Source organism: Gorilla gorilla, chromosome 15, assembly GCF_029281585.2.
Source record: "Gorilla gorilla gorilla isolate KB3781 chromosome 15, NHGRI_mGorGor1-v2.1_pri, whole genome shotgun sequence".
Taxonomy (NCBI): domain Eukaryota; kingdom Metazoa; phylum Chordata; class Mammalia; order Primates; family Hominidae; genus Gorilla; species Gorilla gorilla.
In genome coordinates, this window is record NC_073239.2 from 66,790,427 (window position 1) to 66,808,625 (window position 18,199).

The 18,199-nt window shown below is 42.0% G+C and overlaps 1 protein-coding gene and 1 non-coding gene across 4 annotated transcripts in view; one reads left to right on the forward strand and one right to left on the reverse strand.

Moving 5' to 3' along the window:
* The window catches only part of NEMF (nuclear export mediator factor), a 69,147-nt gene extending 53,125 nt beyond the window's left edge, over positions 1-16,022 (reverse strand). For 2 of the 3 annotated variants that reach the window (XM_004055143.5, XM_004055142.5), the window contains exons 1-6: positions 15,647-15,953; positions 14,761-14,829; positions 14,514-14,616; positions 9,097-9,222; positions 3,720-3,868; positions 1,150-1,217 (exon numbers count right to left, since the gene is read on the reverse strand). In XM_004055143.5, the coding sequence (XP_004055191.3) occupies positions 1,150-1,217; positions 3,720-3,868; positions 9,097-9,222; positions 14,514-14,616; positions 14,761-14,829; positions 15,647-15,705 (574 nt within the window). In that variant the 5' untranslated portion in view covers positions 15,706-15,953. Of the gene's footprint in view, positions 1-1,149; positions 1,218-3,719; positions 3,869-9,096; positions 9,223-14,513; positions 14,617-14,760; positions 14,830-15,646 lie in introns of all 3 variants that reach the window. The other variant, XM_063697839.1, reaches the window with a different exon arrangement.
* On the forward strand, positions 2,728-2,830 carry LOC115930620 (U6 spliceosomal RNA). Its single transcript, XR_004067245.1, has one exon. It is a non-coding gene; the product is annotated as a U6 spliceosomal RNA (small nuclear RNA).
* Positions 16,023-18,199: the final 2,177 nt, after the last annotated feature.

Consider the following 18,199-nt stretch of genomic DNA (forward strand, 5'->3'; position numbering starts at 1 on the left):
AAAAAGTTTCAGACTTCAGGCCAGGCACGGTGCCTCACACATGTAATCCCAGCACTTTGGGAGGCCAAGGCAGGTGGATCACGAGGTCAAGAGATCAAGACCATCCTGGCCAACATGGTGAAACCCCATCTCTACTAAAAATACAAAAAAAGTTAGCTGAGCATGGTGGCATGAGCCTGTAGTCCCAGCTACTTGGGAGGCTGAGGCAGGAGAATTGCTTGAACCCGGGAGGCAGAGGTTGCAGTGAGCTGAGACTGCACCACTGCACTCCAGCCTGGTGACAGAGAGAGACTCTGTCTCAAAAATAATAGTAATTTTAGGCTTAAGATTTTCACATTAGTAATGTTCAACCTGTACTACCTGATTTCAAACATTACAGAAATTTGCCAGGGGAAGGCCAAGTGTGGTGGCTCACGTCTATAATCCCAGCAATTTGGGTGGCCAAGGTGGTTGGATTGCTTGAGCTCGGAGTTTGAGACCAGCCTGGGCAACATAATGAGACCCTACCTCTAAAACAAACAAAAAAATAAATTAAAAAAGAAAAGAAATTTGCATTTGCCAGGGAGACACTGGCTTAAACATACAAATTTTACACATGCTATACTAACAGTTGGAAACTTCTAAAGATAACTTTTGAATGCATTCTAATTTCATAAGAGAGGAAGAGTAACTCTCTAGTGCTCAGTAATCAATGGTACCTGCCTCCCCGTCTTCTCTAGATTCCTTAATATAGGGCTAAGTGATGATCTTCTCAAGTATAAAAGTGTATTGGGATCAAAAATGCTTATTGGGATCAAAAGGACCTGTCAGATGCTGGGATGCCCTGAGACCCACCAATTAAAAAAAAAAAAAAAACTAAGCTAAGTGGTTATTAAATCAAAGACTCACAATGAAAAAATCTGATTTCTTAGAATACTACCATTAGCACTGAAGTACTAGATAACACAATCTGCACTGCTTTTAAATAAAATCTAATAGATAAAGCTCAAACTTCATGTGGTTTAACTTCTCTTTCTTTGACAATAAACTCCTACTTACTCCAAGGATCACTTGTTCAAATCTTCTAATAAAACCATAAAAGATTTCAATATATTCCTGAAAACCACACTGTCTTGCAAACATTTCACTGCTATTCGCAGGAATACTCACGAAGTAATGGGTTAAGCACCCTCTTCAGTAGTTCACCCTTAGGTGCGCTGGCTACTATTTCAGTCAACCTGTGAAACAAAATTGACATGCCTCTATCATATATTAAATAAACCTTACAGCAATCTTCATATTCATACTACTTTCATCTGTATCAGTTCACCTGATCTTTACAATAATCTGAAACTTAACAGGAATTCGTTCTCCTGTTATGAGAAAATGGATCATAAAAGATATTTACCCAAGATTAACAGGTTCTTGAATGGCAGTTTTCTAAGATAAACCAGTATTTTTTCGACCAAGGCATATTGTCAGCAATGTGCCCACATATAAATGACATAAAAATGACATTTTTCTGTAAAAGTTAAATGTTTGTAAATTTTCATGCCATATCTTAATATCCAAAATGGTTTACCTAATTAAGCATCGAACAACTTTTTTTTTGTTTGTTTGTTTTTTTTTTTTGAGACGGCATCTTGCTCTGTCGCCCAGGCTGGAGTACAGTGGCATGATCTCGGCTCACTACAAGCTCCGCCTCCCGGGTTCATGCCATTCTCCTGCCTCAGCCTCCCGAGTAGCTGGGACTACAGGTGCCCGGCACCACGCCCGGCTAATTTTTTGTATTTTTAGTAGAGACGGGGTTTCACCGTGTTAGCCAGGATGGTCTCAATCTCCTGACCTTGTGATCCGCCCACCTTGGCCTCCCAAAGCGGTGGGATTACAGGCGTGAGACACCGTGCCCAGCCAGCATCTAACAACTTTTAAGAATGCTGTACATCAATGTGGTCCCCATACCAGCATCAGCATTACCTGAGAACTAGTTAGAAATGCAAATTCCTGGGTCCTAGACTAGATCTACTGAATTAGCAGAGGGTGGGGGTGGCAATCTACGTTTTAACAAGCCCTCCAGGTAATGCTGAAGCATGTTAATTATTTTTTTTTTTTTAATTTTTTTAATTTTTGAGACACAGTTTTGCTCTGTTGCCAAGGCTGCAGTGCAATGGCGCAATCTCGGCTCACTGCAACCTCTGCCTCCTGGGTTCAAGAGATTCTCCTGCCTCAGCCTCCCAAATAGCTGAAATTACAGGCATGCACCACCATGCCCAGCTAATTTTTTTTTTTTTAATTTAGTAGAGTTGGGGTTTCACCATGTTGGTCAGGCTGGTCTGAACTCCTGACCTCAGGTGATCCATCCTCCTCGGCCTCCCAAAGTGCTGGAATTACAGGCGTGAGCTACCGTGCCTGATCAACTTTATTTATTTATTTAATGTAGACTAGTTAAGTGAAGCAGTGGGAGTGGAGAAGGAACAAAGAAATGATGTATGTTAAACTTTAGGAACCACTGCTATAGAATATGAGTCAGCAGGGCCTTCCAGCTAGCTGGAATACAAAAATACAGCTACAATCATCACTTTACCTCACCTTACTTCCCTTTTTCTTACGTAAACCAGAATTTCTCTCCCTTTGCCCTCTGCACAAGATATCCATCTGTCTTCTCACAGAGTAGCTAATAAGTCTCCTCAATTTACCAAGAAATCATAACCATTTGAAGTAACCCAAAACTTAGCTAAAAAACACATTGGGCTTGCTTCGGCAGCACATATACTAAAATTAGAACGCAACAGAGATTAGCACGACCCCTGCACAAGGATGACATGAAATTTGTTAAGTGTTCCATATTTTTTAATTTAAAATTTAAAATTTAAAAAAATTAAAATGAAAAAGAAAGACATTGGCTGGGCCCGGTCGCTCATACCTGTAACTCCAACACTTTAGAAGGCTGAAGTGGGAGGATTGCTAAAGCCACAAGTTCAAGACCAACTTGGGCAACAAAGCAAGACCCCATGTCTACAAAAAAATTTAAAAGTTAGCCAGGACTTGTGGTGGGCTCCTGTAGTTCCACCTACTTGGGAGGCTGAGGCAGGAGGATTGCTTGAGCCCAGGAGTTCAAGACTGCAGTGAGCTATGATCACGCCAACTGCACTCCAGCCTCAGGGAAGGGGGAGACACCACCTCTAAAAAAACTAAAGACAACCGAGCGCAGTGGCTCATGCCTGTAATCCCAGCACTTTGGGAGGCCGAGGCAGGCAGATTGCCTGAGGTCAGGAGATCAAGACCAGCAAGGCTAACATGTTGAAACCCCATCTCTACTAAAAATACAAAAATTAGCTGGGCGTGGTGGTGCACGCCTATAGTCCCAGCTACTCGGGAGGCTGCGGCAGGAGAATCGCTTGAACCTGGGATGCAGAGGTTGCAGTGAGCTGAGATTGTGCCACTGCACTCCAGCCTGAGCAACAGAGCGAGACTCCATCTCAAAAAAAAAAAAACACCTAAGGACATACATTTGCCTCTCCCAAATAAGACTTAATTGCTTACATGCACATTTATGTAGTTCAAACAGTCTAAATTTAGTTACGTTATCTAAGTAAAACAAAATATTTTATTTATCTCACAGTTCTTTCACGTTCTGACATATGACCCATTTTACCTTTTTTTTAAGAGACAGGGTCTCATTATGTTGCCCAGTACATTTTAATACAATATGAAATGGGTTTAAAAACAAAACACTTTACCTTTCCAAAGTAAGCAAAGGTTCAGCAGCTCTAGCATGATCAAGTGGATAGCGTTCCCGAACAGCAAATTTAACATCATCTGCCTCATCAGCTCGAAACCTTAGAATATTTAAAATTACGTACTCATAATCTGTAAGAACAATGTTCCCCTGCAATAAAATAAAATACAATTTAGCGCTCTTTCAAATAATTTTTGAGGCCGGGCACAGTGGCTCACACCTGTAACCCCAGCACTGTGGAAGGCCGAGGCGGACAGATCACTTGAGGTCAGGACTTTGAGACCAGCCTGGCCAACATGGTGAAATTCCATCTCTACTAAAAATACAAAAGTTAGCCAGGTATGGTGGCGGGTGCCTATAATCCCAGCTACTTGGGAGGCTGAGGCAGGAGAATCACTTGAATCTGGGAGGTGGAGACTGCAGTGAGTTGAGATCACACCACTGCATTCCAGCCTGGGCAACAAGAGCAAACTCTGTCTCAAAAAAAAAAAAAAAAAAAAAGGAAATAAAAAAACAAAACAAAACAGAAAAAAACAAAGCAAATCATTTTTGAAACTACTTAAAAATTGAGAAAGAAGCCGGGCACGGTGGCTCATGCCTGTAATCACAGCACTCTGGGAGGCCGAGGCGGGAGGATCACCTGAGGTCGGGAGTTCAAAACCAGCTTGACCAACATGGAGAAACCCTGTCTCTACTAAAAATACAAAATTAGTTGGGCGTGGTGGTGCATGCCTGTAATCCCAGGCACTTGGGAGACTGAGGCAGGAGAATCGCTTGAACCTGGGAGGTGGAGGTTGCAGTGAGCTGAGACTGAGCCATTGCACTCCAGCCTGGGCAACAAGAGCAAAACTCTTGTCTTAAAAAAAAAAAAAAAAAATTGAGAAAGAAAATGTGGTCAATTTCAGAAGCCAGCCAGGCAAGGAACATATTACACTTTCACCTGCAATTTGTCTTTTAATATTAATAGTTACATGGCAAGAGCAATATAGTTAATTATACCATTTGCCCACATATTTCCACATTTGGTAATGTAGCCCAATGAAGTAACTCCAACACTCCAGTAAAACCAAAGGCAATATGCTTAAAGATGTTCACTGAATGGCTAGGCGCAGTGGCTCACGCCTGTAATCCCAGCACTTTGGGAGGCTGAGGCGAGCAGATCACCTGAGGTCCGGAGTTCAAGACCAGCCTGACCAACATGGAGAAACCCCGTCTCTACTAAAAATACAAAATTAGCCAGGCATGGTGGCGCATGCCTGTAATCCCAGCTACTCAGGAGGCTGAGGCAGGAGAATGGCTTGAACCTGGGAGGCGGAGGTTGCTGTGAGCCGAGATCACGCCATTGCACTCCAGCCTGGGCAACAAGAGTGAAACTCCGTCTCAAAAAAAAAAGATGTTCACTGAAATTTATCTACAATAGAAAAAAAAAAAACCCAAACAGCCTAAATGTAAAAGTTAGGGAAATTAAATTATGATAGCTCAACACAACAAAATAGTAGAAAGAGGTTACCTAATGGAAACAATGTTAAAAAGGAAAATATAAATAATGTTAGGTAAAACATAGCAAAGACACACAAAAAAGTTGTATCCTAGAAAATGGAAGGCATATGTAGGCTAAAATGAAATTACTTCTTAAAGATTTAGAATTAAAGACTTTTTAAAATTTAATATTGCTAGATAACCTTTTCAATAAAAAAGAAGGGGGAACATAATGAAAATAAAGCTAACGAAAGAATACCACCTTCCAAATTTATTACTGACAGTGAAGATAAGAGTTACTCTACAGGTGTAATTAAAATACAAAGAAGCATCCATGAAAACAGTCAAAAATGCCTTACAACTGTTTACAAGATAGTCACAGAATACGGTGGGAGTAATCCCAAATTCATCTGAAATGACAGGTTGCAATGTAAGTGGCTTCAGTAAATGTAGCCACCATTTACCTTGGTTAGAGAGATAGATAACCAGAAATTACTAAGTGCTGAAAAACCAGTAGCAGGCCGGGCGCAGTGGCTCACGCCTGTAATCCCAGCACTTTGGGAGGCCAAGGCGGGCAGATTATCTGAGGTCAGGAGTTCAAGACCAGACTGGCCAACATGGTGAATCCCTGTTTTACTAAGAGTACAAAAACTAGCTGGGCGTGGTGGCAGGTGCCTGTAATCCCAGCTACTCCGGAGGCTAAGGCAGGAGAATCGCTTGAACCCGGGAGGCGGAGGTTGCAGTGAGCCGAGATCACACCACTGCACTCCAGCCTGGCGACAGGGTGAGACTTATTCTCAAAAAAAATTAAAAAATAAAAAAAAAGAATGAGTAAAAACTCAGGTTAGAGTAGAAAAGGACACTTACAACACAAATAATCAGCAAAGGGCTCATAATCAGATTAGATAAAGAGCTCTAAGAGATCATATCAAATGTTGCTAAGGATGTGGAGCTAAGGGAATTCTCAACATCAATGAATCTCACAGACATTACATATTGAATAGAAGAGCCAGGCGTGGTGGCTCACCCCAGTAATCCCAACACCTTAGGAGGTTGAGATGGGAAGATTGCTTGAGCCAGGGGTCCAAGGTCAGCCTAGGCAACAAAGTGAGAGTCTGTCTCTACAAAAAATAAAAAAATTGGCCAGGCATGGTGGTGCACATCTGTGGTACCAGCTACATGAAAGGCTAAGGCAAGAGGGTCACTTGAGCCCAGGAGGCCGAGTTTGCAGTAAGCCCTGATCATGCCACTGCATTCCAGCCTGGCCAACAGAGCAAGACTCTATCTCAAAAAAATAAAAAATATTGCATAAAAGAAGGCAGACCCAATGTCATGCATTGCTTAACAATGGGGATACATTCTAAGAAATGCATTTAGGCAACTTCGATGTCGTGTGAACGTAATAGAGTATACTTACACAAACCTAGATGGTGTAGCCTACTACATCCACCAAAGATATGATATAACCTATTGCTCCTAGGCTAGGAATCTGTATAGCATGTTACTGAATACTGTAGTCAACCGTAATACTATGGCAAGTATTTGTGTATCTAAGTATATCTAAATATAGAAAAAGTACAGTAAAAATATGGTATTACAACAACAGTTCCAGGCCGGGCGCAGTGGCTCATGCCTGTGATCCCAGCATTTTGGGAGGCCAAGGCAAGCAGATCACCCGAGGTCAGGAGTTTGAGAACAGTCTAGCCAATATGGTGAAACCCCATCTCTACTAAAAATACAAAAATTAGCTGGGCATGGTAGTACATGCCAGTAATACCAGCTACTCAGGAGGCTGAGGCACTAGGATCGCTTGAACCTGGGAGGCGGAAGTTGCAGTGAGCTGAGATCACGCCCTTGCACTGCAGCCTGGGCAACAAAGTGAGACTCTGTCTCAAAAAAAAAAAAAAACCCAAAACAAAACAAAACAAAAAAATGCAGTCCCCAACCTTTGGCACCAGGGACCAGTTTCATGGAAGACAATTTTTCCATGGATGAGGGGTGCAGGGGTATGGTTTCCGGATGAAACTGTTCCACCTCAGATCATCAGGCATTAGATTCTCGCAAGAAGCATGCAACCTAGATCCCTTGCATGCACAGTTCACAATAGGGTTCATGCTCCTATAAGAATCTAATGCCACCACTGATCTGACAGGAGGCAGAGCTCAGGTGAGTAATGCTCACTCACATACTGCTCACCTCCTGCCGTGTGGCCTGGTTCCACAGACCAGTTCCAGTCTGCAGCACAGGGGTTGAAAGTCCCTGGTATAAAAGATTAAAAATGGAATACCTGTATAGGGCACTTACCATGAATGGAGCATGCAGGACTGAAAACTGCTCTGGGTGAGTGACAGTGAGTAAATGTGAAGGCCTGGGACATTACTGCATACTACTGTAGACTTGATAAATACTGCACACTTGGGCTACACTAAATTTGTTTATTTTTTAATTTTTAAAAAAATTATGCTTACCTCAGACCAGATTAAGTTTATGTATTTTATTTATATACATACATACACACACACACACACACACATATATATATGTATTATTTTTTTTTTTCCTTTTTGAGACTGAATCTCACTCTGTCACCTGAGCTGGAGTACAATGGCATGATCTCGGCTCACTGCAACCACTGCCTCCCAGGTTCAAGGGATTCTCCTGCCTCAGCCTCCTGAGTAGCTGGGACTACAGGCACGCACCATCACACCAGGCTAATTTTTGTATTTTTAGTAGAGATGCAGTTTTGCCACATTAGGCAGTCTGGTCTCAAACTCCTGACCTCAGGTGATCCACTCGCCTTGGCCTCCCAAAGTGCTGGGATTACAGGTGTGAGCCACCACACCCGGCCCAGATTAAGTTAGTTAGTTAGTTAGTTTATTTATTTTTGAGACAAAGTCTTGCTCTGTTGCCCAGGCTGGAGCACAGTGACACAATCTGAGCTCACTGGAACCTCCGCCTCCCAGGTTCAAGTGATTCTCCTGCCTCAGCCTCCCGAGTAGCTGGGATTATAGCTGCCCGCCACCACGCCCAGCTAATTTTTGTATTTTTTAATAGAGACGGGGTTTTGCCATGTTGGCCAGGCTGGTCTTGAACTCCTGACCTCAGGTGATCCACCCTCCTCGGCCTCCCAAAATGCTAGGATTACAGGTGTGAGCCACTGTGCCCGGCCTGAGTTATTGCGCTCAGCCAAATTTATTTTTAAGATGTTTTTCTTTCTTCAATAATAAATTAACCTTAGCTTCCTGGAACTTTTTTACTTTATAAACTTTAAACTTTTTAACTTTTTGACTCTTGTAATAACACTTAGCTTAAAACACATATCGTACAGCTGTACAATATTTTCTTTATTTAGATCCATATTCTCTAAGCTTTTTTCCATTTTAAATTGTTTTGTTTTTACTTTTAATGTTTTTGCTAAAAACTAACACACAAACTCACACACCAGCCTAGGCCTACACAGAGTCAGGATCAAGATGTCACTAAGCAGTAAGAATTTATTAGATCCATTACAATCTTACAGGACCAACGTTTATATGCAGTCTGTTGTTGACTGAAACATCACTATACATACAGCGCATCAGTGCATGACCGTATTTGACTATTTTCTGGTTGCATATTAGTCCTGAAATGTCAAGTACCAAATAATTTACTTCTCAGATCTTCATCTCCTACATTCATAAGGCTATTCTAAATGGCTAAAGTCTGCCTAAACTCAGACCTACAGATAAAATGAAGGTTATTACTGGAAAATTTTATTTTACTTGTGTGGCACCCATTTCCTAGGGTAGTAACAACCTTTGACACAGAAAAAAAATGTTCCCCCACTCATGTTATATAGCACTATTACAAAATGATTAATAAGGAATTTTCCTTCACCATATCCCACAAATTTAACTTACCCTATCATAGAGCTCAATGATTAAATGATAAGCAGCTTCATCACTTCCAAATTGAAAATCTACAATTCTATCCACACCAAGCTGTTTTGCACTGACTAATCTCCGACTCTTCAAATGTTTTCGGCACTAGCAAGAGAAAGAAAAAGGCATTCATTTAGTAAAAGTGAATTCCTAACCATTTGGTATTGGTTTATAAATAAGCTTCTTTTCATTATCATCAGGAATACTTAAAACGTTGTGAATAACAGCATAGTCATAAAGTAATAGATTGCAGATGATAATCAGAGGGAAAACATTTTATTATAAACACTAACTCTGAAACAGTGTTTTATTTGCATTTTTTTAAGACAGGGTCTCGCTCTGTCACCCAAACTGGAGCCCAGTGGTGTGATCATGGCTCGCTGCAGCCTCGACTTCCCTGGCTCAGGTGATCCTCCTGCATCAGCCTCCTGAGGATTGGGACCACAGGCACATGCCACTATCCCCAGCTAATTTTTTCATTATTTGTAGAGACAGGGTCTCACTATGTCGCCCAGGCTAATCTCAAACTCCTGGACACAAGCAATCCTCCTGCCTTGGCCTCCCAAAGTGCTGGGATTACAAGCGTAAGCTACTGAGCCAGGCTTTTATTTTCAATTTTTAAGTAGAGAATGATGGACCTATAACAAATTTGCTTTGTTGCTTTATACCACTGCTAAATTCCTTATTGTTGTCCTAATGACCTCACTCAAAGCCACAACCTTTATTTATTTACTTTATTTTGAGACAGAGTCTCGCTCTGTCGCCCAGGCTGGAATGCAGTGGCACAGTCTCAGCTCACTGCAACCTCCGCCTCCCAGGTTCAAGTGATTCTCCTGCCTCAGCCTCCCGAGTAGCTGAAATTACAGGCGTGTGCCACCACGCCCAGCTAATTTTTCTATTTTTAGTAGAGACGGGGTTTCACCATGTTGGTCAGGCTGGTCTCGAAGTTCTGACCTCGTGATCCGCCCACCTCAGCCTCCCAAAGTGCTGGGATTACAGGCGTGAGCCACTGTGCCCAGCCAACCTTTATTTATTTATTTATTTATTTATTTATTTATTTATTTTGGAGACGGAGTCTCACTTTGTCACCCAGGCTGGAGTACAGTCGCACAATCTTGGCTCACTGCAACTTCTGCCTCCCAGGTTCAAGCAATCCTCCTGCCTCACCCTCCCAAGAGTAGCTGGGACTACAGGTGCCCACTACCACGCCTGGCTAATTTTTTGTATTTTAGTAGAGACGGGGTTTCACCACGTTGCCCAGGCTGGTCTCGAACTCCTGAGCTCAGGCAATCTGCCCACCTCGGCCTCCCAAAGTGTTAGGATTACAGGCATGAGCCACCACACCCAGTCCCTTTATTTAAGTCTCTTTGATGACACTTCTAAGTATGCCAAATTTCCCTTTTGTGTGCTTCATTTATGTTCAAAATTAATTAATTGTTTCCACTAATCTTCTACTTCTAATACATATCAACTATGGACCATGAGCTTATGGCTTATGGTATCCTGTAAATAGTCCACCACCTTATATCCAGTTAATCCTACCAATTCTTTTTTTTTTTTTTAAGAGACAGAGTCTTTGCCAGGAGCAGTGGCTCAGGCCTGTAATCCCAACACTTTGGGAGGCCAAGGTGGGTGGATCCCTTGAGGTCAGGAGTTCAAGACCAGCCTGGCCAATATGGTGAAACCCCATCTCTACTAAAAATACAAAAATTAGCTGGGCGTGCTGGCGCATGCCTGTAACCCCAGCTACTCAGGAGGCTGAGGCAAAAGAATCGCTTGAACCCAAGAGGCAGAGGTTACAGTGAGCCGAGATGACACTACTGCAATCCAGCCTGGGCAACAGAGCAAGACTCTGTCTCAAAAAAAAAAAAAAAGAAAGAAAAAAAAAAAAAGAAAGGGACAGAGTCTCTCTGTTGCCCAGGCAAGGCTCAAACTCCTGGACTCAAGCAATCCTCCCACCTTAGCCTCCCAAGTAGCTAGGATTACAAGTGCCCTGACACCGTGCCCAGCTTATTCCTACAAACTTTACTAATATAACCCAAAGAGAATTTTCCTGGTATCGTCTCTAAGCTTTTGATAACCTATTTCAATCCAATGTAATAACTCTCATTCTTTATTAAATCCCCTTCCTCCTATCCCTGGCCATAAGGTTTTCTTATTAACAATTAAAATAATATTAGCATATCAAATCCAAATACAATTTACTTGGCAATACCTACTCTTTTAGATTACATGTACCGTCTTTTTGTACAAATATTGAAGTATGACATGGACTGGTAACAAGACTACTCTGTAGCCTCTAAAATATCTTACAATTGTTTCTAATTTTTTAATATAAAAGACCCTTTAGTTAAGACCAATAAGAAAGAATGCTTTCTTCAAGACTCAAATACAGTCTGGGTATGGCAGCTCACACCTGTAATCCCAGCACTCTGGGAGGCCGAGGCAGGCGGATCACGACGTCAGGAGTTCAAGACCAGCCTGGCCAACATGGTGAAACCCCATCTCTACTAAAAATACAAAAATTAGCCAGGCATGGTGGCGTGTGCCTGTAATCCCAGCTACCTGGGAGGCTGAGACACGAGAATCACTTGAACCCAGGAGACTGAGGTTGCAGTGAGCCAAGACTGCACCACTGCCCTCCAGCCTGGTGACAGAGCAAGACTCCGTCTCAAAAAAAAAAAAGACTTAAATACAAAACAAATTTTACAGAAGTTAATCTAAAACCACCTTAAAAAAAAGACAAAAAATCCACTCCTTGACAAAGGTTGAAAAAAAACAAGAAACACATAAATTCATTATTAAAATTAATGCTAACATTTTCATAACTAAGAAGAGTTCTTCTCCAGACCTTATAGCTCAAATTGACTGAAATTCGCATTTTATATACTTAACATAGGCAGAATAACTTCCTAGGATAAACAATCTGCTCCTCCTTAATTCAGTAGTTTTAAGAATGACCTATACTTATTTGATTAAACAGTAACCTACATGTAGGGCTATCTTTAAATCCCTAGAGGAAAATCACAATCAGTTCTTCCAGAGTCCCTGAGTAATAATTTTATTCAAGAAAAATGAAGACAAAAGGCATCATTGAAAGGACAGAAGTTCACACAAAGGAATAGTAAAAAGGGGATTATTTATCATGGAGAGTACAGATGGACACATAGTACATATTTAAAGCTTGTTTCATTTCCCTATCAACAGCTTGGTGAAATCAACCTGCTGCTGTGTGCCACAAAGCTATAGCTGTCATCCCCAAATGTGAATACTGGAACAACCACTGTGATTTATCACATAATAGACATAACTCTGCCTGTGCCATGCAACAGTAACAGCTCTTTGATTTATAAAGTGCTTAACATTGTCTGCTCCATTGAGGAAATCTTTCTATACATTTAGATTGACACGTACACCTAACCCATAGAATTCTAAGTATTTTTTAAAGTGACTGACCTATTAGTGTAGTCTGATTTGGAGATGTTTACACAATCCCAGTGTCCTATTTCACTGGCCTGTTACCTCATCCATAAAACTGAAATTGTATTTGTTCTTCACAGTCCACTGAGTTGCTAAACAACTTAAATGAAATACATATTATTCATCTGCCTTAAAAAGTGCTACACAACAGGTAGCATTATTATTGTCATTATTATTAAGGACAGGCCCCAAAAGAACTATTTTGGGTTACTATTAAATAAATCAAACTTTAATAATCTGAGAATTTTGTGAAAGCCCTTGTGATATGCAAACACTTACCTAATTTGTAATCTAAAACAGACTCTAAATTGCTGGGGGGTAAAGCTCTTCTCTGTAAAGCCTCTAATGAAATAACTCAATGCCATAACAGATACATTTCCAAAGTAAGGAGCGGAGCAGGAAGGAAATGAACACGTACGGAGTTCTAATATGTGTCAGGTATTGTTTCAGGTGCCTTTCTTTTTTTTTTTAGATAGAGTCTCACTCTATCACCCAGGCTGGAGTGAAACAGTGCGAACTCGGCTCACTGCAATCTCTATCTCCCAGGTTCAAGTGGTTCTCCTGCCCCATCCTCCCAAGTAGCTGGAATTACAGGCGTGAGCCACCACACCTGGCTAGTAGAGACAGGGTTTCACCATGTTGGCTGGGCTGGCCTTGAACTTCTGACCTCAAGTGATCCACCTGCCTCAGCCTCCCAAAGTGTTGGGATTACAGGCATGAGCCACCGTACCTGGTCTGTTTTAGGTGTTTTATATGTCATTTCAATTAATCCAATAATTTCATGAAGGAGGTACTATCCACATTTTACATTTAAAGAAACTAAATTCCAAGAGGTTAAGTAACTTTTCCAGGTTATAAAATTACTTTCTGACAAAGCCATTAATTCAAAGTTAAGTATATGTGACTCGAAAGTCTCGTGTACCACATGAATTTTCAATCTATATGTTACATCAATAAAAGAATGGGTAGCATGCCCACCCATGTAAAAATCTGTTTTAATAGTAAAAACAAAATAGAAAAATAAAAAGACTTAGTAACATATTAATGTCAGTGAGTATTCCAAAAAAAAAAAAAAATACCGACTGGGTACAGAGGAATACGACTCACAAAAGTGAGCTCTGCAAGATACGACTAGGAAAAAAAGGTGGGGCAGGGAGGAGAAAGAACACAAAAAGCCAAGAATGTTAGGCTATAGAATATGGATTTAGAAATTAGGAAACCATAAAAGGTGAGGTAACTAATGAAAATTATACTTTAAAAAAATTAATGTTGGGCCAGGCACGGTGGCTCATGCCTGTAATCCCAGCACTTCAGGAGGCTGAGGCTGGCGGATCGCCTGAGGTCACGCATTTGAGATCAGACTGGCCAACATGGTGAAACCCCATCTCTACTAAAAATACAGAAATTAGCCGGGTCTGGTGGCACACGCCTGTAATCCCAGCTACTCAGGAGGCTGAGGCAGGAGAATCACTTGAACCTGGGAGGCAGAGGTTGCAGTGAGCCAAGACTGTGCCACCGCACTCCAGCCTGGGTGACAGAGCGAGACTCCTTCTCAAAAACAAACAAAAAACAAACAAACAAAAACAAACAAAAAAATTAACGTTGGTCTAATTTAGAATTGTTTTGATGCAGAGAAGTGAATTACAGTTAAGGAACTGTAAGGCTGAATGTGATAAAAGCTTGAACTCTAATAGTGACTGTGGAAACAGAAGATCTGGAGCAGAACAGGATGTGAAAGGTAATGGGGAGAAATCAATTAATAAATATTCACTTTATTCAACCCATTATCTGTCAACCACTCCCTTTACCTTCATTTTATCTGCACTTTATTCGTAACAGTGAAGGAAACCCCAATTAAAAACTTAATTGTTAGTGAGCAGTCTCTTAAAATTTAGCTTCAAGTGTAACAAGTTTACCTTCATGGCAAAACTAGACGGCATCATATTCTTAGGCCACTCAAATTCTGTTGTATGAATTCGTATGCCAGATTCAAGTAAAAGTGTAGCTTTAAAGTCCGGTCTGTAGAAGAAAAAAGTCGAATTTTTCTTTAGGGTATATGCCAAAGCTAATTGTTAAACAGGCTTAAAATGCAGGTAAAAAAAAAAAATCAGTAATCTCATACTTAACTGTCAAAGAGAAAATAAGCCTATAAAATGTTCTTACTTTTGAAGACGAATAAGGTATGTCTTATTATCCACATCATAAACATTGTTTACTCTCATTCCTAGCAAGCTGCAAAGATAAAGGAAACATGTAACATGTTACACTATTGTCTGAAACATAAAACTACACATAATTTAATAAAAGCTTCGAAAGAGCGGATCTCAGTCTCTAAGGATATGGAGTCAGCCGAGGAGCAGAGTCTGAAAGCCATTTGGAGATTCAGTTCAAAACTTAAGAGTAACGATTTAAAAACAGAAGTGGTCTATCAGCTCTAGGAACAACACACTAGCTTGCGTCTTCCAAATGACCCAATTTTGGGGGAGAAATACAGTAAAATATAATCCAATTAATTTATTACAAGGGAGAAAAAAAAAAGATAAAAGAGGGCCCCGAAAATATGACAAAGCTCACAGGGCTGAATAATAGAATCCAGACTAGAATCCAGATCTCAGTCCAAATCTGCTCAATCCAGCTAAAACCGCGATGCTCTCTCTCTCTCTGGGGTGAGGGGCGGGAAGTGTTCAAGAAACCAAGCCCCCAGTCTGGAAACCTCTGAAGCAAACGACCACTCTGGCGTCTCGTGTTTTAACAAACGTTTCCTGCCCGACCCGGACAACCCAGGCCAACAATGCAAGAGCTTCGCGCTAGCGGGGCAAGCCAGAGAGCTGGGAGGACGCGGGGGATGGGGCACGAGGTGTCTGGGACCCCCAGGGGTATCCTTAGGGTCACGGGAAAGACACCACATGCCTGCCCACTCAGGCCTAGGCAGGTCCATAGACGCACTAGGAAATAAGGAAACACATCAAGCTGGTCTGTTTGCGCCATGGGACTCCGGCCTCTGCCTCCTGCACTCCCCGCACGAGCCTCGTCACTTAGGGTACAGTACCTAGCATTCAGCTCCGCGAGTACGGCACGGAGGTCAATGGTGCTAAAGCGGCTCTTCATGGCGAGGCCCGAGGGTCACTACCGCAATTTCCTCTACTGCTCGGCCGGACTCGACGCCGCTTCTCTTCCGCGCAGGCGCACTTGGCGGAGCTCTACGGCCGCGCAGAAGACCCAATATTCCTTGAGGCGAACGTATTTGTGTCGCTTTTCTGAGGATTTCGATTGTCAAGTTGCAGCTGACTCTCTTCATTGTACCAAAATTCAAATTCGAATAAAGATTCAAACTGTTCTCTTGAAACTGCATTCCTTCCTGGAACCCTTACGGACCAGTCTGGTTACCGTGCCCCACTGTGTTTTGGGCTCAAGTCAGCCTTCATAGTGACCCCTGCTGGTCGAAACAATTTTCGAGATGATTATCAGGAGTATTTCCCCACAGGGGGGCCGTAGGGCTCAGTGTAGAAGAGCAAGGACCCCTTTCTGCGCGCTTACTTTGACATAAGATTTTGAAATGTAACGAAACGGAACTGCTTCGGTCCTTCTAAGATTATCCTCAACGATCGAGGCGAACTCTCAAAACGGAGTTCCTATTTTGATGGGTCCTGCTCTCCGAAGGAGCATTCTGCACTTGATTACAGGATTCTCATCGAACCTCGGTCTTGGTACCCCTGAGACTCACCACAGTACCTGGTGTACAATCGGTGCTCCATAAACACTTGGCAGCATGAATGTGCAAGTGTTTAGCTAGATAATGGTGAAATAAGATAAAAATAAAAATAAGAAGATTCCCAACGGGGGTGGAGTGGGAGGGGGGATTCACAGTGTAGTGAGGAAAATAGTCCTGTAAGAATGTAAATTCTGCATTTCTTTTGTCTTAGGATAGATGCATGGGAAGAAAGGCTACTTTATAAGGTGAGAACTCAAAAGAGGCAGGGTCTCACTATGTTGCCCAGGCTGGAGTGCAGTGGCTATTCACAGGCGCAATCCCACTACTGATCAGCACGGGAGTTTTGACCTGCTCCGTTTCCGACCTGGGCCGGTTCACCCCTCCTTAGGCAACCTGGTGGTCCCCCGCTCCCGGGAGGTCACCATATTGATGCCGAACTTAGTGCGGACACCCGATCGGCATAGCGCACTACAGCCCAGAACTCCTGAACTCAAGGGATCCTCCAGCCTCAGCCTCCCGAGTAGCTGGGACTACAGGCACGCGCCACCGCGCCCGGCGCTCGGCGTCGCTGCAAAAGAGCTGCTAGAGGCTTGCAGGCTACACATGGTAGCAACCAGAATTCCTACCACCAGAAGGCGACTCTAAACAGAAAGGGCGCCGCTGCTATTTCAGAACTGGTACCAGTAGATGCAAAAATGGCTATAGCACATACTGCACAGCATTACTGTCATACGGTACAGTAAACCATACAGAATGGCCCAAAATATGAAAGCATTGGCGAGAATGTGGAGAACAGGGAACTTTTGTATGCTGTTGATGGGAATGTAAATTAGTAGAGCCATTGTGCAAAACAGTATAAAGGCTCCTCACAAAATTAAGAATAGAATTACCATGTGATCTAGCAACAAAATCACTATCCTGAAGATATATGTTCATGTTCACTGCAGCATTATTCACAATAGCCGAGATATAGGGATAATCTACTTTTCATCAATGGATGAACGGATAATGAGTGCAAATATATATGTACACACACACACACATACATACATACAGTGGAATATTATTCAGCTTTCAAAAAAGAAATAAATCTTGCTGTTTGCAACTGGCATGGATTTAACAACATGGATGAACCTGGAGGACATTATGCTAAGTGAAATAAGCCAGACACAAAAAGACAAATACTGCATGATCTCACGTATACGTGGAATCTAGAAGTTTCTCATAGAAACAGACAGCAGAAATGTGGTTTCCAAGACTTGGGATGTGGGGGAAATGGGAAGATACTGGTCAAAATGCACAAACTTTCGGTTATAAGTGGAATAAGTTCTGGAGACTTAATGTACAACATGCTCATTATAGTTCATAGTAATGTATTGTATGCTTGAAATTTGCATGGGAACAGAAAACCAAATACCGTATGTTCTCACTTATAAATGGGAGCTGAATGATGAGAACACATGGACCCATGGAAGGGAACAGCACACACTGGCGCTTATCAGAGGGTGGAGAATGGGAGGGGGGAGAGGGTCAGCAAAAATAACTAATGGGTACTAGGTTTAATACTGGGTGATGAAATAACCTGTAAAACAAACCCCATGACACAAATTTACCTATATAACAAACCTGCACATATACCTCATGAACTTAAAATAAAAGTTAAATTAAAATAAAAAACAGAAATTTGCTAAGAAAGTGGATATCAAGTACACACATACAAAGTGTGAGGTTATGGATGTGTTAATTGGCTTGATTGTAGTAATCATCTCACAGTGTATAAATACATCAAAACATCACATGGCTGGGCCGGGTTGCTCACACCTATAATTCCAACACCTTGGGAGGCCAAGGCTGGCAGATGGCCTGAGCCCAGAAGACCAGCCCGGACAA